At 46.8% G+C, this 25,139-nt stretch overlaps 1 protein-coding gene across 1 annotated transcript in view; it reads left to right on the forward strand.

Moving 5' to 3' along the window:
• Window positions 1-204: 204 nt before the first annotated feature.
• Window positions 205-25,139, forward strand: part of Anxa2 (annexin A2) — a 39,234-nt gene continuing 14,299 nt past the window's right edge. The window contains exons 1-3 of the mRNA XM_057767229.1: window positions 205-259; window positions 11,679-11,739; window positions 15,695-15,794. Coding sequence (XP_057623212.1) covers window positions 11,692-11,739; window positions 15,695-15,794 — 148 coding nt within the window. The 5' untranslated portion in view covers window positions 205-259; window positions 11,679-11,691. The remainder of the gene's footprint in view (window positions 260-11,678; window positions 11,740-15,694; window positions 15,795-25,139) is intronic.

Consider the following 25,139-nt stretch of genomic DNA (forward strand, 5'->3'; position numbering starts at 1 on the left):
AGGAGTAAGGGGGGGTCAGGGGGTGGAGGCTTGATGGACCTGGGGAGGTGGTGGGGCTGTCACGTAGGGCAGGGCAGGGCCTGGGCAGCGTTCCAGGGAGGGTGAATCACCCGGAGCAGGGTGGGAACAGGCCTGGGAGGGGAGGGGAGGGGAGGCGGGGCCTTACGCAGGGAGGATGGGGCGGGTATAAAAGCCCCACCCAGCCCAGCCGGGCCGCTCGGCTTCTGGGAAGGCTCTCAACGCTAGGCGACCGGCCCAGGTAAGTGGGGTGCGGCTCGGTCGCCCGCTATGGCCTCGGGGTTGCGGTGTTGAACGGGAAGCAGACAGGCTCCGGCAATGGGGACCCTGGGAGGCACGGAGAAGGACCCACCCCACTGAGCAATCTGCGGGTTCTGCAGTAGAGTTGCAAAGTGTCCCGCGTGGGGTCGTGACACGTCTCTTTGCATACCACGCCTGGGGGGTGTAGGGCAGAGGTGGGGGGAACCGTGATTCCCCCTGAGGTCCTCTGGGAAGCGGGGAGACCCTGTGTGGGGCGGAGAGTCGGGGGATGCGACATTTCAGACGTGCTAGGTGCCAACGGGGGACTGGGTGTGGCCTCTGGGGAGCCTGCGGCCCAGCGGTGAAGTCTGTGGACTTTTCCCCTCCGCTTTCTGCACTGCGTTCTCTCACTCTGAACCATAACTCCTGCAATTTCAGGTGAATTTCCTTGCAGCTGACAAACGTACTTTTGTGAAGTTGGGGTATAGGGGAGGTCCCGGGGACACCTGAACTTCAAGTCTTGAGTATCGTGTTCTCCTTTACCGATAAAACAATCTCATCTCAGTCTTTGTCACAAACTCTAGATTGTCTGGTAGGACAGCGACCTCATATTTCATTCTTTCTGTGGAGTTTGCCACTCTCTGGAACGTGTGCAGAAGTGTCCCCGGGTGGTTCCGTAGGGAAAGTTGCCTTGACTGCACCGATGCCACCATGAGTCAGTCGACAGGATCTATCGAAAAGGGCGAAAAGGGCGTGGCTCCTGGGCTGCAGGTTCCAATGCTGGTCGGGGGGGGGGGGGGGGCGGTTCCAAAAGTTTCTTTATCTATAAAAGTGGTTTCCTAACTCTTGTTCTTAGCGCCACCCACACTGAGTTATTGAAGGTTTCCGAAAACAAGTTCATTCAAAAATAGATAGTAAAGCGCACTGAAAACACAGCGTCGTGCAAATGAAAACAAACCAACAAACAAACAAACAAACAAAAAACCGCTGTTAGTTGAGACCTGGCGGTAATCTCCACACTCAGGAGACTGAGGCAACAAGGTCCTGAGTGTGAATCCAACTGAGCTACACAGTGGGACCACTGTCTCAAAAAACCCAGAAGCTGATGATCTAGCTCATTTGTAGAGTGCCCTAGTAGGGTACACAAGATCCGGTCTTTATTCCCAGAACCGGAAAGAGTTACTCATTTGTGTAGTAATTTGCCATACTCAGCCTCAGCCCTTAACAACAACCATAAACTCTTGGGATCCAAGGTCCTCGACCTGTAACTCAGGGACATTATTAGGTGATTTTACAACTTGAATGGGGAAGCCACTCCCCTGCCACTCCCTCAAGAACTCTGTAGAAGGTGTTTGGAATCCCAAACTAGCATCCAAAAAAGAAAAATAATTAATTTGCCCTGTATCCGAGTGCTGCCTAGGGGCAGGGGAGCAGGATACAAGATGGGAAGGCAGGGAGTGTCTGTGGGTAGGAACACTAAGTCACTGGTGTCGTTTTCAGGTTTTTTCCCCTTCGTTTTGATGATAATCTTGATTAAATCGTATTAATTGAAAACTTGTGTCTGCCTCTTCTCCGATTTTTTTCCCCTGCTTGTCCCCTTGCCGTGTTCCGTTGGCTTTGGAGACTCATGCCGACCTTCTCCACACCCACTTCCTCCTCATTTCAGCAGCGCCCTGCCGAAACTTGTGGATCTGAGTCAGGGAACTTGAAGATGGCAGATGAGACCAGGGCAGAGCCCTGTCTCTTTCACTGGGTCCACAGCTTACCCAGGGGTTTCTCTAGAAGTGCCCATGGCCTCGGCTGTGGCAGGGGCAACCCCTTAGGCACATTTTCTGTTGAGGGTTTCCTGTTTGGTGTGGTAGCGTTCAGGAAGTTTTAAGAGCTTGGGTTTGGACTGGTGTCTCAATGTTTCACATCCTGTGTCTTTGAGCTATTAAAGCCCCTCTATTGATTAGCATTAGATATGCATGCAGTCTTGGCCATTGGCTTCCTGGCTAAGTTCTGATTTAAGTAGTTTTCCTGGCAAGGCAAGCACTCTCCTAAATTGCTATTGATTTCTGAGGACTGTGGTTTCTCCCTGCAACTTTGGGCCTGGATTAATGTGTGTGAGGGCTGATGGGAACTTTTGTTTTAACTCTTGGCTTGGGCAAAGTGCAGGGACCTGATTCATCGGGAGAGAGTGGGTATGTTACAAAAGGAATCCCAGGCACTATGGGCTGCTTTAAATGTCCATTTGTCTTATGAACAAACTGTCTGTTTGGTCCCCACTGTGTCCCAGTCCCAGTTATGGGACTGAGGACACAGCAGCAGACTAGACATGCGTATGCATTTTCTGTGCGCGCGCGCGCGCACACACACACACACACACACAAGGCCTTGCTTTTGAGATTTTGAGTCTATTGGGGAAAGAGAAAAAGATTAAATGAAGTAGTTATAGAGATAGCAGTTGGATTTGACATTTTCTGTTTTCCTAAACTAATATCTACTCACCAACCCGGCTGGGTCTCCCTTCCGCACTTCTACACAGCTGTTTCTCAGACCTGGACATGGAGCCGAGCTCATCCCAAAGAAGTGTCTAAATCAACTGGATTTAACCTGTCCTGCAGAATCAATTGTGAGACTTGAGTAGAAACTGACTCTTTTTCTGCACCTACAATTAATCTCCCAAGTCACACCCTCCTCTAGCTGTGGGCCTGCCACCAGAGAGGAAATTCCAGTCCTTAACAGAAATTCTTTCCACCCATTTGCAGTCTGGCATGGATTTCCTTTTGTTTCAAGAGGCAGCCCCCATCCATGTCGTTGAGGGGACTCGTGATTCTGGGTGGTTCCACTGGCATGATCTCCAGATGTTCCCTAATGGGTGCACATTGACGCTTTTAAATCATCTGAGCTCAGATCTTCTTAGGGTATCCATTTGCAGCACCCAAGCTGTCTGAGTTCAAATCCCAGACTTGAAGTGGACACTGTAACCACAGGGAGTGGCCATGACACGGAACCGTTTGTACTTGCCCTTTGTCTCCTGGCCACACCCAGAGGACACTCACAGCTCAGAGGAGTTACAAGGTTCTCACAGCTATCTCCCTCAGGTTACCTCTTTGCTGCCTGGCTCTCTGCTTGTTCCTGTGTGTGCTCTGGTTCCCATGCTGTCCTGTGGCAGAGCTAGGGCCATAGCATCCAGATACTGTGGAGATGGGGCTGGGTACCAGCTGCTTATCACTAATGGGAAGAGGCTGGCCTAACATCATCTGCCAGGCTGTCTGAAGATGTTCAGAGGCTGGGAATGGGAGCTCCCAAGTCTAAATGGGTGGAACTGGGCATGGATTTTTTTTTAAATATTCAGTTTTAGGTAAAGAGGGGAAATTGAGAATGGAGACTCTGTTGGAAAAGAACAGCGTAGACTTAAACCAGAAAGAACCAGTGTGTGAACCATTCCAACTTGCCATCTAAGTGAGACTATAAGCTGTCAGACCTCTGAGTCAGGACAGAAGAGTAAGTCATAAGTCCCATGGCTGGTCGGTGTGGAAGGTGTCCTCCAAACTCTCTGGTATTTCACAAATGCAGAAAGACTAGCTAGCAGGAGATCTGGGCAAGGAGGGTGATTGAGAAAGCTGCTCTCCGCTATGATTCCCTAGAGCTCACAGTCTCTCTTAGGTGCCCACTGATATCGAGTGCTCCTGGTAGAGGAGCAGGTAGTCCTGAGCACCTGAGAGAAGAGTCAGTGGTCTCGCCTGACTTAGGTGGAGAGAGCATGTGTGAGTGTGCGTTTGTGCGCCTGTGCAAAGACAGTATTGAAGATGGGTGGTGTGGCTCAGTGGGTAGAGTGCTTGCCAATGTATACAAGGCTCAGATTCCATCCTCAGCACCATATTAAAATCGGGAGGCAGGAGGATCCAAAGTTGAAGATCATCCTTGGCTAGAAAACTGACGCTAGGCTGTGCTAAATGAGAACCCTTGTCTAAAGACAAGAGAAGGGGAGGGAGGAGGAGGGAGAGAGAGAAGAAACAACAGACTTAAACCAGGAGGAAGGTTCAGAGTGTGGGGCAGTGTCTCAAACTTGGGCTTTTCTTGTTCTGGCAGCTGAGCCCAGTTGGAAGCCTATATGTGGGCCATAAGACACTGAGATTGAATTATAGATGCTCAGGCTGCATTTCCCAATGCCGACTGTGTCTCATGCCAAATGACAGCATTCTTCCTCACGAGTCTCTCTCCGCCCACTCCGAGTCTATCAGGAGGACCTCCCGAAGCAAGAAGTGGCAGTATCTGTAGCTAGCAGACAAATATTCAGATCCCACAGCCAGAGGGACAGGCTAGAGCAAGTGCTGCAGGGGCCTCTTGCTGAGGCCACGGGGCGGGTGGGTGGAATTCCAGGAATCCTGGGGCTTAACTTGGCCCTGTGAGTCAAGCATTAATCAGAACCATAAAGCTAAGGGGGAAAGTATGCGCCTTCAAGAAGGTTCTGTTAACTAAAGATGATTTAGAGGGTTAGAGGGTGAGGTCCAGTGGGAATTCCCTTTCCCATCATTCTTGCTTTCTTTTTAATTATTATTTATTTAAAATCCTAGCGTGGTTTGTAGACCGTGGTGTCCAGGAACTACAATAAGAGAGTAAAGACTGTGGTGGGGAAACCCAGGCCTCCACATTCCCACCCCCACCCATTTTGACTAAAAATCTAGGTTTGGAGTCATTCCCACCCCCGTTGATTCATCGTGGTTGCTAGGCATCTGTTTGGTGGTAACCCAACAACATGCTGTGTCTTGTTAACACAGGCCAAGTGGATGTGTCTCTGAAAGTGCTGGGCTGGATTCCCTGCAGACCAGCCATGTCCCAACAAGCTCTGTGCAAATGAATATCTGGGCTTTCTGGAACTAGCGTTTTTTAACTCAGCGAAGTGTATTTTTGCTGTTTAGAGCATTGCCTGTGAAATCTTTCCTCGGAGTTTTTTTGCAAACGTTGTGTTTCACTTTTCTTTTACAGAATAAAGGTTAAAAACAACTTTATTTGTACTTTTTGGTCATTGCCATAACTTCATTTTTTTGAAGCAGAACAAGAAAATGTAATAAGATCTAGTTATTAGTTTTTATTTTTTTAAGACAAAACTACAAATTATTTGTAAAACAGACTATCTGTTTTATGTTACATGTAAATGACTTCACAGATTCCTTCACTGCCAACTTTGTCTCCTGAGAGCGTGGTGCCCGCAGGGTGAGTCTCACTGTTTTCAAGGCCACAGGAGACAGTGTGTTCCCTTCATTTAGGGAGGCGCTCGGGCAATCCCTGTTTTCCCACCGCTGTCAGGTGCTATTTCAGACTGGTTGAAGGAGGGTATGGCTTTCTGAGTCTCCTTGGATTGGACTGGTTTGTTTTCTTAAACAGAAACACCTGCCTGAGAAAGAGCTCTTTTCTCAGTGGAGCCCGGGCCCAGCCCGCCATGGGAGCCAAGGCCCTGGCATAGAGTGTTCTCATCAACAGATGGCTTACCTGATAGTTCTTTCTGCCATGCAGGCTGAAACTAGTTGGTCAGCTGGGTGAGGCTGAGGTGCTTGAAAGAGAGATGCAAATCTGGGGAGCAGTGTGCCAAAAAGAGAGGGTGGCCCTGCTCTTAAGGCACCCGAATTTTACATTGTGGGGTTCGGAGTTAGTTTAGTGAGGACCCTCTTACAGGCCGTGTCGATTCATTTTTGTTTGATTTTTTTTTTTTTTATTTCTTTCAAGCCAGGATCTCATACAGACCAGGCTAACCTCAAACTCAGTATATAGCCAAGGGTGAACTTCCCATCCTCCCACCTCCACCTCCTAAGAGCTGGGATTGCAGGCATGCACCTTCACATGTGGCTTTTGTAGACCTGTTTTTAAGTCTTGTGTTTTTGTGAACAGGTAAATAGGAGTATTGGGTCTAATCACATTCCACCATTTCTGTAGCCAAACTTAACTTGGCAGCATTCATTCAGGTCCTTGGGTTTGGGGGTCACCGCATGGACATGGCTTCCTAACAAACCTGTCCCTTTGTTTTCCTGAGGTCCACTGGGGATGTGTCCCTCCCCAGTCCCCTGCTCCCTCCACCTCTGACATGTTCCTCTGGCTGATGACTCACCCTCTCTGCCTACACATAGAGGCCTCGCCTTTAGGCCCTAGACTGAGCCACTCTGCTTCCTTGATGGTTGCGACATAATAATCTCTCCACTGAAGGGGCACTGGGGCAAGGTCTAAAGAACCAAAGCAGAGAAGTCAAAGGTCCTGGGTTATAGCCCTCCCCTGCCGTGGACTGTGGGTAGTCTCTTAAGTGTCTCTTCTCCAAGAGTATTAGTGACTGTGACCAAATACCTAAGGAGGAGCACCTAGAAGGACGAGGGGCCTATTACAGCGTGCAGTTTAAGTGCACACAGCCCATACTAGCAGGGAAGGCATGGCACCAGGAGCCTGGGGAGGCAGCTGGTACATTGCACACACAGTCAGGAAGCAGAGAGAGACGAATGCTAGCTCCCAGCATATGGTCTTTTGTTTTAATGTAGCCTATAACAAAAGCTCCTGGCATGGGTCTTCCCATTTTAATGACTCTAAACTAGGAAATCCCTCACAGACACACCCAGGGGTGTGTTTCCATGGTAAATCTAAATCCACTCAAGTCAACGGCAAAGCTGTTCCATCACAGGTGGGAAGCTGCGGCTGAGGATGCTACATCCCTTAAGTACAGTCTCGGTGCGTCCGTCCTCTGAGTCTGTGGATGACCTGACCATTGCCAGGGTCTACAAGCCTCACCAGCACTGCAATGGCCTTTTATGATCCCAGAAGTCACAGCACACTGACACATTCTCCTTAGTCAAACTAAAGTTTTAGCAGTCGTGGTGAGAGGCAACACTCACTGTTTGTTCTAGCAACCAATCGACCCTATTCAGAGAAACTGCACAGCCAGAGGATTGGGTGGAGAAGCAAAGGCTATATTTTATTTCTAAGCTAAAATAGGGTCGCCATTAAACTTGCATGAGCTAAGAAATATTTATGGATATGGGCACTTAGATATTGCTTGTCGGTCTCTATGACTTTGGGGTTATTATGATATTTTTGGTGCAGAAAGGTTGTGATAAAATGGGACTTCTACCAAAAACTGTTTTGAAGTGCATGTTTGGGGCCGGAGAGATGGCTGAGTGATAAAGAGTGCTCAGTGTGCAATAAGAACCGGACTTCAAATCTCAGCCCAAAGGCAGCAAACCAGGTGTCACAGCTCTGAAGGGGGCAGAAATAGGAGGACCTCTGGACTCCTGCCTTTCAGCTCACTCCAGAAAGTGCGAGCTTCAGGTGCCAGGAGAGAGGCCTTGCTTCGAGAGGAGACAATGGAGAGTGGTAGAGGAAGACCCCAGTGTCCTCTTCCTGCTTCTCTGCTTGCTCACAGATGCATGAACCTTCTAGCACACCCGCATGCACATACAGCTACATTAGAACACACACACAATCTGTCACCTAGTTTGTGGAAATATGTATTCTTTATTTGTATAGGCGTCTGAGACTAGGTAGAGGAAATGCAGCATTGAGTCATATGTAACTATGTGCTATTTCAATGCTTTTCAAGTGGAGGGCACTCAGTACTGAATGAATAAGGAATTCCTGTCAAAAGGCTGGAGAGGGCTGTGTGGAATGGGGCTCTTCTGACCTTATTGGAGCACTACCAGCATAGCGGTGACTTGAGGAATGCACAGAGTGCCATGAGATATGGTGAAAGCTGGGTGCGGCAAAACACACTTGTAATCCCAGGCAAGAAGACTGGGAGTTTGAAGCCAGACTGGGCTACATAGTGACATCCTGACTTTTTGTTCTCTCCGTTGTATGGTGTGCATGTGTGTGTGTGTGTGTGTATGCATGAGGGTGCAGGTATAGATACACATGCATATGTGTGTGCATGCATGAGGGTACAGGTATAAATGCACATGCATGTGTGTGTGCAAAAATGAGGGTACATGTATAAATGCACATGCATGTGTGTGTGCATACATATGGAGTTCAGAGTCTGATGCCACTGTTTGTTTTCCACTTTCATTTACTGAGGCAGGATCTCCTGAAGAAGGAGCTCGCCCATTTAGCTAGACTAGTGAGCCATCTTACTCAGCGATCTCCTGTCTCTGCCACTGGAGCACTGAGATTACAGGTGGACTGTCACATCTACCTGACTTTTAGATGGGTGCTAGGGATCTGAACTCTGATCCTTACACCTGTGTGGCCAGAATTTTATCCACTGAGCATCTCCGCAGCTCCATGACACCCTGTTTTAAGGGGAATGGGGACGTGAAAAGGGAGGGGGGAGTGAGAAGGACAGGAGCCAGAGAGAAAGTAAACCAATTTGCTTGAAGAAAGCAGAGTCAAGGAGCACTTTAAGTACTATTTTTTTTTTGTTTTTTTTTTGTTTTTGTGGGGAATGAATAGAAGGAGGTGTGGCTTGGTCCTGATGCTAATCTTTGAAGGCCAGTGCTCAGCTCTTTTGGAGTTAGAGGAAGCTCACTGGCTTTGATTTTTTTCTAACTATTTGGCAAGATCAGATGGTGGATTGAGTTGGTAGCAGTAGGGAGGACCAACATGATGAAAGAACAGATGATTATAAATGCTGGCACAGAAAGCAAGATTTGTGGGGCTTCCAAAAAAAATCCCTCTTATTTGTCCTCTGCTTATGTGTCGAGGCTGCGGGAGAAGAACTGACAGGAATGGAGGGTGTAAAGTGGTCCATCAGATTGTCTTTGATCTGCACAGTACTGCGGGGAGAGCTGCATGTGGGTGGGCAACTGTCTGCAAAGCAGTGTTCAGAGCTGGGAGACAGCTTGGAAGAACGACTCAATAAAATCTTGCTGTGTAGCTGAAATTGCCTGAACGGCAGAGCTGGGGATGAGCCTCACTGACTATCCATGGACTTGGAGCCACACACACGTGGTAGTGGGCACAACTGTGCCACTTGGGTGGTCAGCTGGCAATTTTCATTTGTTTTGTTCTGCTTTGCATTTTAATTCCTCAGTCTAGAAGCCTGTGAGGCAGACGATAACTGCTCTTATCTGCTCTGGAAACTCTCGGGCCAAGTGAATCTGATGGGAGCCTCTGGCGGGTTTGGGCCCAGGTAGACTGGAGGGATGCTCGACCAAGGAAGAGGCTAATCTGTCTGAATAGGTGTAGAAAAGGCTTTGGGACTGAGATTGGACTGTGACCTTCTGTAATTTTTTTAGACCAGCACCCATATATAGAGTGCTAGTTTCCATACATTCTGTGTCTACATAGAATGTGAGGAGCGTATACAATCTTGAATTTCCTACTGGCCACATTAAACAACAATAAAGGACCAGTGAGATGGTGGAGCAGGTAAAAGGCACTGGCCACCAAGCCTGACGACCTGATTCAGTGCTTGGGACCCACATGATGGGAGGAGAGAAAGAATCAACCTCCATACATATACCATAGCATGTGCACACACATACAAGCAAATACATAAATATAAAAGTAATAGTAGCAACAGGTGAAGACTGGAGACAACTTAGAGGTGACGAGCCCTTCTTGTTCTTACTGGGACCCAAGTTTGGTTCCCAGTGCCCACTTCAATGGTTTACAATTACATGAACTCTTGTTCCGGAGGGATCCTACAACCTCTTCATGCCTCCATAGGCACCCACACACCACATGCATGCCTTGACAAGTGTGTGCGCACACGTACACTGGTACACACACACAAATGCACACTACGCTCCACCTTTATATCTTCCCGACCTTGGTTGCCTCCATAGAACTGCCTCTTCTAGAATGCCCTGGAATCAACCATGTGCAGCATTCCAGTCTAGCTCCTCTCCCTTAGTAATGTGCATTTAAAGTTCCTCTGCATCTGCCGTTGAGACTGAGAACTTCTTAGCACTAAATAATAGTCCTTTCTGGGGGATGCACAGAAGTGTATGGACAGAGCAAGACTTTTTACCATGGAGAATGACATGGGCGCACAGGGAACATACAGGGGACACACAGGACACACAGGGGAGAAGAGGCAGAGAGGGAGCTGAGGGAGTGGAGGTGTCACAAACATTTTTGATGACCTTTCTTTTGGTCTGGCTTAAAAGGCTTCGGGGAGGGGGAGAGGGCATGGTGAGCCTCTTGGCAAAGCAAAAGTACATCCTGATCACAAATAAAGGTGACTCTGCCTGAACTCCCACCTCCCACAGCCTAGAATTCACTTAGTTCAAAATATTCCCAGTTGGCACACGGCTGTGTCATAGACTGTCTTCAAAGCAGTTTTATGAAAGCATTTAGGCAAAGTGACCTCCTTGAAGAGAACAGAGAGTGTGATTCCCACAAGTACCAAGGGCACTGCTAGTACAAATGCTGTTGGCAAGCTTTTGGGGAGGTGTCTCGGTGTTGTTTTTCTTTGGGGTGATTATGCAGAATGACCTCTCTTGTCTCAGTAGGAATCACTCTTGGTGGTGGGGGCTGGGATTATGGGGCTATCAATTCCAACAGCCTAATCCACAAATAGGGGAAGGCCATTAATCAGTATGGCTCCCCGACTGATAAAATGTATTTGATGGGAGATGATGACATTGCAACTGCTCTAAATCTGAAATGCAAGGTCAACCCTCAACAAGATGTGTTTATGTCGGAAAGTTGGTCTATTTGCATTTATAAACAGTTTAATAACCTCGCTGCATGAGTGTGCATGAGTGTGAATATTCGTGTGCTTGGGTGCATTTGTGTGTGGAGGCCAGAGGTCACCATTAGGTGTCATTTCTCCTCTGGCGGTACCCACCTTGGTTTTTTTTGAGACAAGAACTCTCATTGGCTTGAACCTTGCCAATTAGGTTGAGCTGGCTCGCCACTGAGCCCCAGAGATCCACCTGTCTCCCAACCTTTTGGGGCTCCTTTAAGGTCCTTGTGCTCAGAAGGCAAGCATGTTATGTTCGAACCCATCACCTAGCCCCAGTACCTCCTGAGTCTCACTGGAGGAAATGGTTGTGGGTTAATATTAAAAGCTTTGTTTGGGATCAGGCCAACATGGAGTCACTCATGATCCCAGCTCATGTCCCTCTTACTATATGAAGTCACTTGAGAGTGGCACACAAGTAATGACAGTTTTGCTATGCTTATCGCTTTTGATGGAAGAACCCATTCTCTATTCGAACGAGTGCTGTTTGCCACAGGAAGCTTTTAGGTTTTGCATTCACAGACTAGACTCACCAGGTCCTGTGTAACCAGAGCAAGAGACAGACCAGTTTAGTAATCCATCCCCAACCTAAGGCACCCGTCTCTAAGCTTTCCTTTTCTCAATGCTAAGCTTGAGAATTGGCTGCTGGAGAAAATACTCGCTTTACCAGCCTCCGACGCAACAGTCCAAGACCTTGGTGTGATGAGTTGCTGTGCTTCAGGGGAAAGAAAACTTCCTTTATAAAGACTTCATATTATTTCTTTTTCAGCTTTTTTTTCAAAATGTCTACTGTCCACGAAATCCTGTGCAAGCTCAGCTTGGAGGGCGATGTGAGTATCTAATCTTTCACTTTGTGTGATTTTGTAAATTGGACATCTGTTGAACTGTGCTATGGTCTCTCTGTATACACAAGGAAAATGGGGCCATAATTCAGCCATTATTAGGCGTCTCCCCTGCATCCCGGTTCCTCATTGCTTTAACTGTTACTCACAGTTTCATTTGAAATAAATGTCATGGTGCTAAAACCCTTTTTGGCATCGAATGAGACTTGGACAGCATCATTGAGAAGGAAATGGCTGGAATTGTGTTCTGTCAGATTTACTACATGAGTGGTGATTATTGCTTTGGTGATATGTGCATTTTTAATGTCAAGCCTTGAGCTTTTATTTATTGTAAGCTTTAGCCTAGAATTCTTCAACTAGAATTGTCAACAAACAGTTCTAGTGTTTTTAGGCTTCTTAGATTATATGGAATATTCTTCTAGGCAATGGCCTATGGCGATTTATTATTATTATTATTATTATTAATCATCATCATCATTATTATTATTATGAGAACCCCTGAGTCCAATCAGTGCTGTGCATATGTGCAGGACTCATCCACTGGACTTTGGATAACCTACTAGTAACCACGTCCTCAAAGAAAAGTGATTCTCTCTCAAAGCAACCGCCAGCTACAGTACTTCATCAGCTAGGGTGGGGTCTTAGAAGCCTCTACTTTTCTGTTTAATCTAGCACTTGGGAAAGCTTTTCTACAAAGTAAACTAGAAAGTCTCCTTTTTGTTTGTTTGTTTGTTTGTATTTGTTTTGTTTTTCGAGACAGGGCTTCTCTGCGTAACTGGAACTAGCTCTTGTAGGCCAGGCTGGCTTCTAACTCAAGGAGATCCTTCTGCCTCTGCCTCCTGAGTGCTCAGGTTAAAGGTGTGTGCCACCACCACCAGGCAACAAAGTATCTTTTTAAAAAGAATAATTATATAATGAATCAAAGGGCTTTGTTGTTGTTTTATTTTGTTTTTCTTTTGTTTATGAGGGAGCTCAGAATAAAATAAATAAAATAAAATAAAATTTGTCTTTTAAAGAGTCACTCAAAAGACAGGCGACAGCGTGGGTCCTGTGCACAAGCCCTTCTTTGTTGTCTGTGACACCTGCTTTCCTAATGTGCAAATGAAGGGACCTGTTTGAACACAGACTATGTGGAATATTAAAACCTTTTTGCTGTTTCCTCATTTAATTCTTTCCTCGTCTTGGAACTTGGCCTGCTGTTAGGGCCTAGACAAGTCTTGCTGTTATATAATTTGTTTCTCCAACAGATTTTATCTAATGCCTTTGATTATTAGATTGTTCTTGATAGCAAGTTTCTGGAGAAGTCGCTATGGCTGTGGCCAGGTTGACAGAGTACAAGCCTCAACTTAGCTTACATGAAGCCATAGGTTCCGTCCACAGCACTACAGAAACCAACAGGCACGCACATCTGTAATCTCAGCCCTTGGGACATAGAGGCAGGAGGATTAAAATTTCTAAGTCATTCGTGGTTATATACCAAGTTTGAAGCTAGCCTGAGACCCTTAAAATAAAAGTTTCGTGAGAGAGCTACTCAGTCAGCTCTTGAAGCTAGTCTACCCTAGGAGTACGTGTGGAGAGATGGGGTGAAACTAGAAAATTTCCTATATTGCCTATTATTGTACGGGAAGGAAAGATCACTTTTACCTAATAACTTAATTTTCAGACAAATAGATTTTATAGACACAATTATCCATTTCTTTATGTCTGTAGACTAAACACAAAGCCACACCCACCTTTCTCCCACTCACTGATATGACGACAGCATATCACCTGACCAGTGAGCCATGTGTGATGTGGGTGTACGGTCGGCTGCCTGCCCCTGTCAATAAGTTACTGGTGGCCCTGTTAAGAATCAGAAGAGAATTTTCTGTAGCTTCCTGCAAACTTTCTTCTGTAGCTACCAAGAACAAATACAGAAAAATTTCTAGAAAGCCCTTTGCTCGAAATTTCCTTTATGTCCGCTGGATCACTTCACCCATCTTCCCAGAGTGTTCCCCGACCAGAGTCACTGGCGTCCAGCCTACAACCCCACAGGCCACACGTACCCCAAGATCGGTACGGATGGGGCCCACCATGAAATTATAAACTTACTTCAGATACTAGGGGGCATTATTTTGTAACTCAGTCGCCTCATTTTTTTTAGCATGAACTTTGTAGATAGTAATGCCATGCATGCCACGCGGTCCAGCATGCCTGAAAGTGGTGAAGTTAGACCAGGCAAACTCTGCTGATGCATTTGTGCTTCAGAGTTATAGATGTGAGCCGGATTTACCATGTGGCCCCACTTAACAGGTGTCTGACCCTGAACTCAGAGTTCTAGCTTTACCCAGGGGACACCGGGAGTGTGGGTCTCAGTGGCTCCCCTGTGTCACCCCACTAGTAAGGAAACCCAGAGGTGTGGGTGCTGGACTCGCTCAGGAGACCTGCGGGGGAGCAGATCATTGACCTTACCACAGTCAGCTGCTCTGAGCTTGGTCACCGTCATGTGTCACCATCACTCGGTGTATGTACCGTGGAGGTTGATGTGGGGCATTGCAGGCTGGAGAGCCGCTGTGGGGGGAGGGTTAAAGACCACCCACCAATCAAAACTGCATCACTTACACCCATTGTCTGCCCTTCCTTTTGGGGCAGGCTATCCTTCTGAAATAAACATTTCAGGAGAGGAGGGCAGTTAAATGCACAGAAGAGAGGATGGATAGAGAAGTAGGCCATTATCTTGGGGTGCGGGGAGAGGCTCCCATCCATCAGGTCAGGAAAGTGGTGGACTCTGACAGGCATCCAAAGAGGAAGGACCTTAAAAGACAATGAGGGAAATGTGCCAGGCAGAGCAATAGACAAGGGCATCCTGGCGAAGGCAGAGGGCAGCACTGAGTAGAAGGGAGAAGAACAGGAACTTGTCACAGTAGAGAGGATGTGGGCCAGCCGGCACCCATCTCGGTGCCGCAAAGTAGCCACAGCATAGTCATGAGGAAAATCCCTTCCCTTGCACAGCCCACAAAGGCATGGGGGTGAGTATGGCTCGTTAGCTTGTTTGTTTAATTGTTTATATTCTGGGGTCTGGGCCTCATGTATCCCAGGCTAGCCTAAACTTCCCATGTTGCTGAGAATAACATCCGATTCTCCTGCCTCTGCCTTCCCATGTCTAGGATTACCATCCCTGCTCATATACTACTGGGGATCAAACTCAGGACTTCATGCATTTGGAGCAAGCATTCTGCCAACTGAGCCACACTCCCAACTCCAGAGTCACTGTCTGAAGAGTTGGAACGTGGGCAGCACAGGCCTGTAGTAACGCGCGACAGTGTGCGCTCATCTTTCAGACATTTCCACAGTTTTAACTTAGTTCAAATTCTTGCTAGACCAGGTTCTTTCTCTTCAGAAACTTGAATAGATGCTGGTGTCAGATCCCTAGCTTGGTGCCCTATACTTTGAAGATCTCATTTTATACGAGTAAAATGCAGAGTAGAAGCACCGTACGGTCTAAACCAGTGGAGCCTTTGAAGAACAGCTCTTGTGGAAACAAGTGAAAATTTTCTCTTTTTTGATATGGGCTTGGGTCACTGAAACTGGCCTCAAACTCCTAATGCAGCTGAGGATGATTTTGAACTTCTGCTCCTCCTACCTCTATCTCCAGGGTGTTAGGATGATAGGTGTAGGCTACCAAGCCGGGGTTATGTGGCGGTGGAAGAGGAAAGTCAGGACCTGGTCTATGCTAGGCAAGTACTCCACCAGTTGAGCTCCATCCCCAGTACCAAAATGAACCTAATATTAAAAAAAAAAAAAAAGACACCTGGAGTGTGGTAACCTGTCAACACCCATTCATTTAGCACGAAAGTAGCTAGAATTATTAAGAGAAATGGGAGTGCGGAATCTGGGCTCGGGGTCTTCTTTCACTGAGAGGATCTGCAGTGTGTCATTGAGTGTGTTTGTGTTCTCTTCTCAGCACTCCACACCCCCAAGTGCCTATGGGTCAGTCAAGCCCTACACCAACTTTGATGCCGAGAGGGATGCTCTGAACATCGAGACGGCTGTCAAGACCAAAGGTAGGCCGTGCCCCTGTCCTCTCCTTGTCAGGGTGACCTCCAACTCACAGGGTGACCGAGTCACAGTCACCCGAGATCCCAGCTCCAGAGTATCAGATGCCCTCTGCGGGAACCACACTCTTGTGCAACCCCCCACATAACTAAAAGTAAAAATTAAAAAATATTGCTACTTTAAAACATGTACACACACACACACAAATACAATCAACTTTGTTAAAACAATTTCTCTCTCACCAGTGGGCCTGTGATTCTTGTGATTTCTCTATAAACCTTTGCAGAAACACCCTAGAGGCTAATAGTTAACTCATTTGACAAAGATGGTGTCTTTTACCAGCCTAGCACAAAGGGTGCTTTTTATCCCCACGCGAGAAAGCTCTCAGCCCACTGGAAAGTAAGGATTACATGGGTGAACTCTCGCCACAGCTGAGATGCTCATGTTAATAAAAGTACTTCCAGGCCCTCCCTGAGTCAGCAGGAAAACATTATAGTTCCCAAGCAAAGAAAGCCCTGAGGGCTGAGACATGGGTTCCCACATCCCTGTGTGGGCAGGTGTGGCTGACGTCACTACCACCATCTTCATCGTGGTTGTCTTCTCCAGGGTTTTTTAAGTACTTCTCGTGGGCAGATGGTGCATTGGGCCCTCTAGGAGCTCCCCACTTAGCTGACCTTCAGATTAACTTCTGATGCTACATTGTGCCTTTCTCAGTTTACCTACGACACCGTGGAGGGTTAGCTACCATACTTCCTGTCTGTTGGCCTTGGCTCAGACGTGAATTTGAACCCAGTCCTGCCCATCCCCAGCCTGTGTCACAGCACCCAGCTGTTAGGATTAGACTCATCACTTTGTCTTAGGCCATTTCCAGGCATGAAAGCCGGGGTGTGGTCTGATCCTGTTGTCATCCGATATGCTTCCCAGTTGCGGCCCAGAGTTAGTGAGGGCACCTGTTTCTTCTTCCTTTTACCCCCTGCCCCCCGCATTAGTGCTCAGTGTTGTAGCTGGAACCACTCTGCCACTCAGTTTTTTTGTGTGCCTAGTGGCTTTAGTAAATAACGGTTTTCTTAAGTCTGATGCTATTTACAAGAAAAGATTTAACATGTTTTGCTTTAAATGTACTTTACAAATGTTTATCAATATTGGTAATTTAATATGCTCATTTGAACATTCATTCACCTCAAACATGTCAGTTCTGCAGGAAAATGACAATAAAATATAGTTTACTATATGTTAGTATGACAGCTACATTTTTTTTTACTCAAAAAGGGGGAAAAACAAAGGCACTGGTAACTGACTTATGAAATTAGGAATTTTTGATTCTCGTGTTTTCAATGTATTCTGTGTTTTCTAAATTTTCCATGATGGTCATGCACTGCCTTACTGGAGACAGGCAGAACAAACTCATTACAAACATGCCCCTGATATCTCAGATAAGTAACGGCACTCAGGTAATGAGCCAACAGGAGTCTGGAGTGATCAGGACACCCCTGAACACCTTCACCTTGGATGCTTCATCACAAGCTGGCGTTGTTTTGACATCAAAGGAAACAGGGTAAACCTTGAATGTTCATAGAAACACAAACCAGGGCTGAGGGATAGCTGTCTGCGCCCTAGTAACCTTGCACCTGTGGCAGACGAGGTGATCAGGGCTCTTGCGGACTAGGAGGAGCTGGGACACGCTGCCTGGGACTGAATAGTTGCTATCAAACATGAGGACTGGGCATGGGCAGAAGCCTGGCATGAAGACAGTGATTAGGAGGGGCAGGGTGGGTGGAGATCTGGGCCTGGCTCTAACCTGGTGACTCTTCTCTACCCCTTCCCCTGGTACCTGTGAGAGCCCACCTTTGGGCATCATGGTGGCTCACTTCGAAAACGGGCTTGCCTGCTGCGTCTGTCACAGCTTCTCTTTCTAGCACATGCAGTGTCCCTTAGCAGATGGCTCTCTGCTTTTGCTGCTCCAGAGCGGTGTGACTTCCTCTATCCCCGAGTCCCTAACAGTTCCCCAGTCATGGTCTTGCAGTGTAGCCCAGGCTACCTCAAGTTCTTGATCCTCTTCCCCTTGTCACCCCATTTCTGGGTTTACAGCTGTGTAGAGTCGATCACCTCCGTGCCTCCTGCATCCCCACTCTATGCTACCCTCATGGTTCTACACTATACCCTCGAGATCTGTCTCTGTTTAAGTGGTCTTATTTATTAACCCTTTAAAATTTTTATTTATTTTTATTTTATGTGCATTGGTGTCTTGCCTGCATGTATGTCTGTGTGAGGCTGTCAGAAGCCCTGGAGCTAGAGGGCTGTCAAGTGGGTGCTGGGAATTGAACCTGGGTCCTCTGGAAGAACAGTCCGTGCTTTTGACCCTGAGCCATCTCTCCAGCCCTCTGAACCTTTTCACACATGCTCAGGATCAGGAGATTGTGTGAGGAGGTAACAACCCACATAGTATTAAAAAACACACACAGATATCAGAGCACAGAGGGAGACAGATGCGTGTGCGGGACAGGCAGCAAAGGTGCCTTAACAGAGTCTGGGTGTCACCCAGAAGACTGAATGGTCCCCATGAGCTTTGATCCATTTTCACCAGCTGAATTTAGCTCACTCTTTGTTTCCAGTCGGAGGGATATTGAATGTTTTCTTCACATTACCTAAACCCTGTGCAAGGTTGTTGTGTGTTTCCTCTCTGGCCTAAGGTAGACCATGCAACACCTTATGTAATTTACGTCTAGTTAGAAGCTGAGTTAAGCCACACAAAAGCAGTAATATTGCTTAATTAACAAGAGGTTTCTAAGGCTTGATCCGTAGGAGTCTCTTGGTCTAGAATGGCCTTGGGTTAAATATATACCATGGAGTGTTCAACACAGCTGGGGATGGTTTACCATATGGGTCCAAATAGCTAGAAAGGAAAGTCAGCTAAATTAGAAAAGGATGAATCTCGACTCCATGAAATAGATGATAATTAGTGACAGCACAGCTCTGGAGTTAGCGCTGCTGCCAATGAATCCAGGCAGCTTTGGTGTCTGCGGAGGGGAGGGCCCCGAGTCGCTCTATTACTGCCAGTTTGGATTTGAGCAGTATTTGTGTTCTCCGGAAGAGCGAGGGCCCCCTCTCCTCGTGAGTGATCCCAACTATAGAAGTGAGTTGCTGCACTTCTTCTCTCTTATATTTTAAAATAGCACCACCTAAGATTCCCAGCAAGGCCGCAGGACCACCCTCCTGTGCACTGGAGAGTGAGCCAGCACCGGTAATTTTGGTTTCGCTTGCACACCTGGAGGTGGATGCAAGCAGCTGAGTGTGGCAATTAAGTGAGTTTTTTTTCTCTGAGGGTGCCAGGAGGTATATTGGCTGGGGGGCAGAACCTCTTACTTGCAAGATTTGGGGGGGGGCGGGGTAAAGACTGAAGAAAACCCTGCCGCTGTGGGGAACACCAGTGAGGAAGGCCTTTGGAACTCACTGGCCCAGGGCATCTCATTCTGCTAGCAGGGAGCCTGTCCACTCTCCCCTTTGTAGAGGCCTCCCTCTTGGGGTTGAGGGTCACTGCAAGCCATCTCACAGCTGTCCTCAGAGGCAGATGAGGCTCCTGGTGAGTCTCAGATGCGCTAACTCCTGAGCACATCTGCGCTCTCTGAGGGCATTGTCTGCATAGCTATGTAGGTACCAGGTGGCTGGAAAATTCAGGGGAAGGCATCCTCAGGGCCTTCCATCGCTGGCATCGGCCTCCATTGGCTGCCTCTCCTCGGCCTTTTCTTCTTTGTAAGAACTGCCCTTCTGTCCGGTGAGGAAATCCAAATACGGGTTTCACCCAGATACGGCAGAAGAAACCAGATTCTTATCTGGCATCTCATCTGCCGGTGACTTGAGTGAAGAGTGGGCCTGCTGGTTTCTGTGGCAGCTTCCCTGTTCCATGAGGTGACTGGAGTAGCAGGGCATAAAAAGGGTACTTTTTATGCTACTCCATTTATGATTGGATTTGTGTCTTTGTGTTTTTCTGCTGACGCTACATGACATTTTAGAGACACACTAGATTATTTTCTAAGCAGGGCTTTTTAAATATTTTTTTAAGTCAGGGTCTCTCATACCCTGGCCTGACCTAGAACTTGCTGTGTAGTTAAGGACGACTTTAAATTTCCAATCCTTCAGTTTCTACTTCACAAGTGCTAGGGTTCCAGGTGTGCACCATAACACCCAGTTAGTGGCACTAGGTTCCCTGCTCAGGACTTCTTGTATGCTAGGCAAGCAGCTACCTACTGAGCCACAGCCCCAGCCCTGGGTTCTGGATTATTAATGCACCCCTTGCCTTTAATAAAGTAGACTAGACCTTAGGTCCTTTCTCAGAAACTTAACCAAGGTGATATCAGAACCAAGTGGGAACAGAAGTTTGATCTCCAGGCTAAAATGCCTTCTTGGGTGCTTAGCTCAACTAGGCTGTCCTTTGTTGGTCTAGTTGGAACTAGTTAGTTCCCGGTCACCTTGCCCCAAAATAATCACACAGAAACTATATTATTTAAATCACCGCTTGGCCCATTAGCTCTAATTCTTATTGGCTAGCTTTTGCATCTTAATTTAACCCATTTCCATTAATCTGTGCATCACCACGTGACAGAGGCTTACTGGCAATGTTTCAGCATGTCTGTATCTGGTGGTGGCTCCATGACTTCCTTCTTCGCCTTCTTCCTCCCAGCATTCAGTTTAGTTTTCCCCGCCTACCTAAGTTCTGCCCTGCTCTGCTATAGACTCAGAGCAGTTTCTTTATTCACCAACGATATTCACAGCATACAGAGGGGAATCCCACACAGTTCTTGAACTGTCCATGTCCACAACTATATCACACCTAAGAGGCCCGATGCTTCTCCGCCCCTACCCTGTGTATACATTTTCTCTCCCAGCTCTCAGGGAGCTTCCAGAGTTTACCTTGAAACAGTACTGTTAATCTCCTGGAAGCCATTAGCAACCATGGTCCTGTCTTCTCTCTGCCCTGTGTTTTCGTTGGCCAATGATTGAATCCAGGCCAGAGCTAGGTCTGCGTCAGAGAAGCCGAGGGAAGAGCTTGCCTCCTGCCATTCTCTCAGGCTTTTTTCGTGTTCTAGCAAATGATGTTTTACGATGGTCCCTGCTTTATATCTGCGAACTCCAGGCATTGGGAGAGAAGCAGTGTGCCCTGGGTCATCAGGCCTGGGTTCCAGATACAGTCCCGACCACCACCTCTATTGCTGCTACTTATGTCCGGTGTTAGTTATTTTCTCATATCTGAGTCAAATACATGACAAAGCAGTTTAAGGGAAGGAGAGTTTCTTTGGGCTCACAATCAGAGAGCATGGTACATCATGTCATGATGGGAGGCATGGCAGCAGGAACGGGAGGCAGCCCGCCACGTCGCACCCACAGCCATCAAGTAGAGAGAGATGAACGTTGGTCTCAATTCAGTTTCTCCATTTCATACAGTCCAGGACCCCAGCCCACAGGATGGTGCTGCCCACATTTACAGAGGGGCTTTCTACCTCCGATAACTCTATCTAGGCAGTCCTTCTCAGACATGCCTAGAAGTTTGTCTTATAGGTGAATCTGGACCCTGTCAAACTGATAATGTTAACTGTCATAGTACCCCTGGGTCCCCAGCCCAGTCCTCTCTGTGGCAGACTTCAGACTCTGTGTAAAGATGATTTCGCCTAAACCTCAAAATACTGGGATATCCAGCAACCTGAGCTGTGGACCCCCCCACCCCCACCCCTGAGACCTAGGTAATTTTCCTTTTCTTTTCAACCAGACAGCTCCCGTCCCGAGGCCTCTTGAACCCTCATCAAACAAAAGAGATCCACTCTCTGTGCAGTCAGCGTGTCTCTGCTGCTGTGAGTCAGCATCCTGTTCCAAACGGTCCTTGGTTCCTTGCCACGGACAGTGGAGACACGCATTTTCCATGGAATGCGGAGTACAGAGCAGACGTGGGATTTCTACCCACAGAGGGGGGAGGGCGGGGTTAGGCATTGGGGGTTTGGATTCAGCCAACGCTTGAAACGTGCCTTTTTTCTTTTTGGTTTTTAAGAGACAGGGTTTCTCTGTGTAGCTCTGGCTGTTCTGGAACTTGCTTTGTAGACCAGACTAGCCTTGAACTCACAGAGATTCTCCTGCTTCTGCCTCCCGAGTGCTGGGATTAAGGGCATGTGCCACCACCACCCAGCTACTTGAAACTTTTTAATGCTTGAAAAATGTGGATAGTTGAAAAGACCTGAGCCCCCAAAGTCACCGCTTGAGCCCAGCTGTCAGTCATGACTTCTTAGAGCTGTCATTTAGCAAAACCCTTCCTTAGGAACAATTCTTTAACTGGAATACTGAAAAAATGTAGATGATTAGATTGGCTAACCATTTTCTTTTTTTTTTTTAATAATTTATTTAATTTTATTTGCATTGGTGTTTTGCCTGTGTGAGAGAGTTTCAGATCTTGGAGTTACAGACAGGTGTGAGCTGCCATGTGAGTGCTGGGAATTGAACCCGGGTCCTCTGGAAGAGCAGTCAGTGCTCTTAACCACAGAGCCATCTCTCCAGCCCCCTGGCTAACCATTTTCATCTAAGGGATGCACGTTTAACCTTACCCTGTGTCCGTTTGCTCATCTGGAGTCAAGTTCATACATCTTGGGTCTTTGCCAATCTTAGGCAACTTTAACTTCTAAGGTTTGAGTGTGTTTGATAAAGTTTAGAAAGATCACCTGAGTGGGCTCAGCAGTTACAAATGCTCCCTGCCCTTGCAGGGAACCCAAGTTTGGCTCCTTCCCAAAGACTAGACTGACTCCGGTTTGACTAACCGGATACAGGGCTGCCGGAAGAAATGCAGAGTGCTCCTTTGTCGGCTGAGATCCGGGAGAGCAGTTTGCACAGCTATCTCTTTCTGGGTGTTATCTCTTGCCTGGGTTGTTTAGAGAAGAGTAAATATTTCCTTCCCAAAGACGGCCATGACCCCTCTGCCTCGTAGAAGCGGGAGATGGTAAAGTGCAGTACGATGGTAGATTTTCCTATTCCCCAGCCTTGCTCAGTCACCTCTGTCAGTGAGCCCCAGAGAAGGGGTTATCCAGGAGTGGTGGGAAAGTGCTGCTTCGGAGTCCCAGCTCCAAGAAAGTCCTAGTGAGCAGAGCTCTGGTGGGGACTGACGAGTTTTGCTGTTTGCTTTGATTGGCTGGCTGACTTACGTGAAGTCATGCCGTGGTGTGGTGTGCACGTGGAGGTCGGAAGACGACTTCTGGGAGCCAGTCCTCTCATCCCACAGTGTGGATCGCTCCACGTCTCAAATTCTGCTCGTCGAGTTTGGCAGCAATTGCCTTTGTCCACTGAGCCATATTGCTTGCTTGGGACTGAGTTTTTAGTAAGTGTTCTGAAATTTCCATACTGGTCAGCCAAGGGTCACGTTCTGACCTCAGGGAGGCTTTGACTAAGTTGACCGCCATCCCTGATAACATCTAGGTGGAGGTAATGTTAGGTTCTCTCAGAGCTTCCGTGTGGAACTGTAGGTCTTTGTCCATTGTCCCCAGCTTGGGCAAATGCAGAGAGTGACACACAGGAGCCAGCATTTCCACAGGTCACTGATGCAGACCTGGGCTACCATCTGAGCTTTGGATCCTCGTCTGTCAAAGAAAAATAGGCCCACATCTCCTTATCCTCATTTCTTAATCGTCTGAAAGTCTTGATATGTGACTTAGGCTGACTCCAAACGGGCGATCCTCCTGCATCAGCCTCAGCCTCGTAAGTGCCAACACTATAGATCCATGCCAGATCATGCTCAATGTCTTCTGAAGTGAGGTCACCAGTTAATTCTAGTCCAAGGGCTGTGTGACATTCACTATGTATTTCAACACACTCCTCCACCAGATTTATGAATTTTATAAGTACATTTAATTATCTCACCCCTTGGATAATCACTGCTAAAACTTTGATAAATATGCTTTTAGATCCAGTCTTATACACAGATGCATACTCTTTTTTTTTTTTTTTTTGTCTTTTGAGACAGGGTTGTTCTGTGTAGCCCACACCGCTTTAAGTGTATGGAAGCAGAGGCAAGCAGATCTCTTGGAATTTGAGGCCATCTAGGTCTAAATAGTGAAACCCTGTCCCAAAAAGAAAAAAAAAACAAAACAAAATAAAAAAATGAAGAATTAAATAAAAATAAGATTATACTGGGGCCCACAGGTTTACAATCCGTGCTTTTGTTTGTATGTTGAGTATTTTTTCCAGATTAGCCAATACTTCTGTGCTATAATTTTAAAAGACCACATAGTATTCCATGATGTAGACAAAAGGATATTTAACCAGCCTCTTATTGGAATTACAGGGCTGACATCAGCATCCTCAGAACTGACCCAGGGTCTAGCAATAGGGCTACTGTGTTTACACTGACTCCTGCAACATCCGAGATGAAGTTAGAGACATTTGCTAATATGCTTGTTTATTGTTGTGACTTCACTTTGAAATAAGTATATAAAAGGTTTTTTTTAAATGTATTATCACTTTTTTAATGTGTATCAGTGTTTAGCCATGGGAAGTTTTGGTCCCCTGAAACTGGAGTTACAGACAGTTGTGAGCTGGAGTTGAACTCAGGTCCTCTGAAAGAGCCAGTTAGTGCTCTTAACCATTGAGCCACCTTTCCAACCTCCATCTTTATTTTTATACCCAGAAATGGTAACTTTCTAATGCCATGAAGCATCAGGATGTGTCCCCTGTCCAACTGCTATTGTTTTATCCACAAATATTATAGTTTGGGGCTCTTGAGTGCTCCAGGACACCCTTGACTTCCTGTAAGACAAGCCATATGCAGTCTGGGAGTGACCTTGTGAGCTCAGAGGTTCCAAAACTACTTATCTAGTTATGGCAAAGACTCTTCATTTTATTAAACAAAGTTCATAGGCAGGCAGGAGAGAGCCTTCTCTGCGCCTGAATCCTCAAAACCAAGCTCTCCTGACTTAAATGACAAGTGAAGAACATTTCTGATATAAAATTGGAAACCTTCAGATACCACTAGGCATTGCTTATCTTTGTAAATACACATGTTCCAATTAAAATAGGTACTGAAACATTTGGGCGGTACTTCAAAACTCCCAATTTAGATTTAATTTAGATTAAAACACTTACTCTTTTTTAATACAGTTGTAAAATTGATTATTAAAGTCACCTATTGAAGATTGAAAGCGCAGGAGGTGTATTTTCCTTGTGAGACAATCTCGTCTTCAATACGTGTGGTTCTATTAATCAATTAAGCTATTAAAAATATAACTGCCATATTAAGCCTGACTCGTTTGTCATGACAACTGGGATAATTATAGAAATTATACCTAGCCATTTATACGGTCGTAATCTTGCAATAAATATAAATAATT

Source organism: Chionomys nivalis, chromosome 4 (assembly GCF_950005125.1).
Source record: "Chionomys nivalis chromosome 4, mChiNiv1.1, whole genome shotgun sequence".
Classification (NCBI taxonomy): domain Eukaryota; kingdom Metazoa; phylum Chordata; class Mammalia; order Rodentia; family Cricetidae; genus Chionomys; species Chionomys nivalis.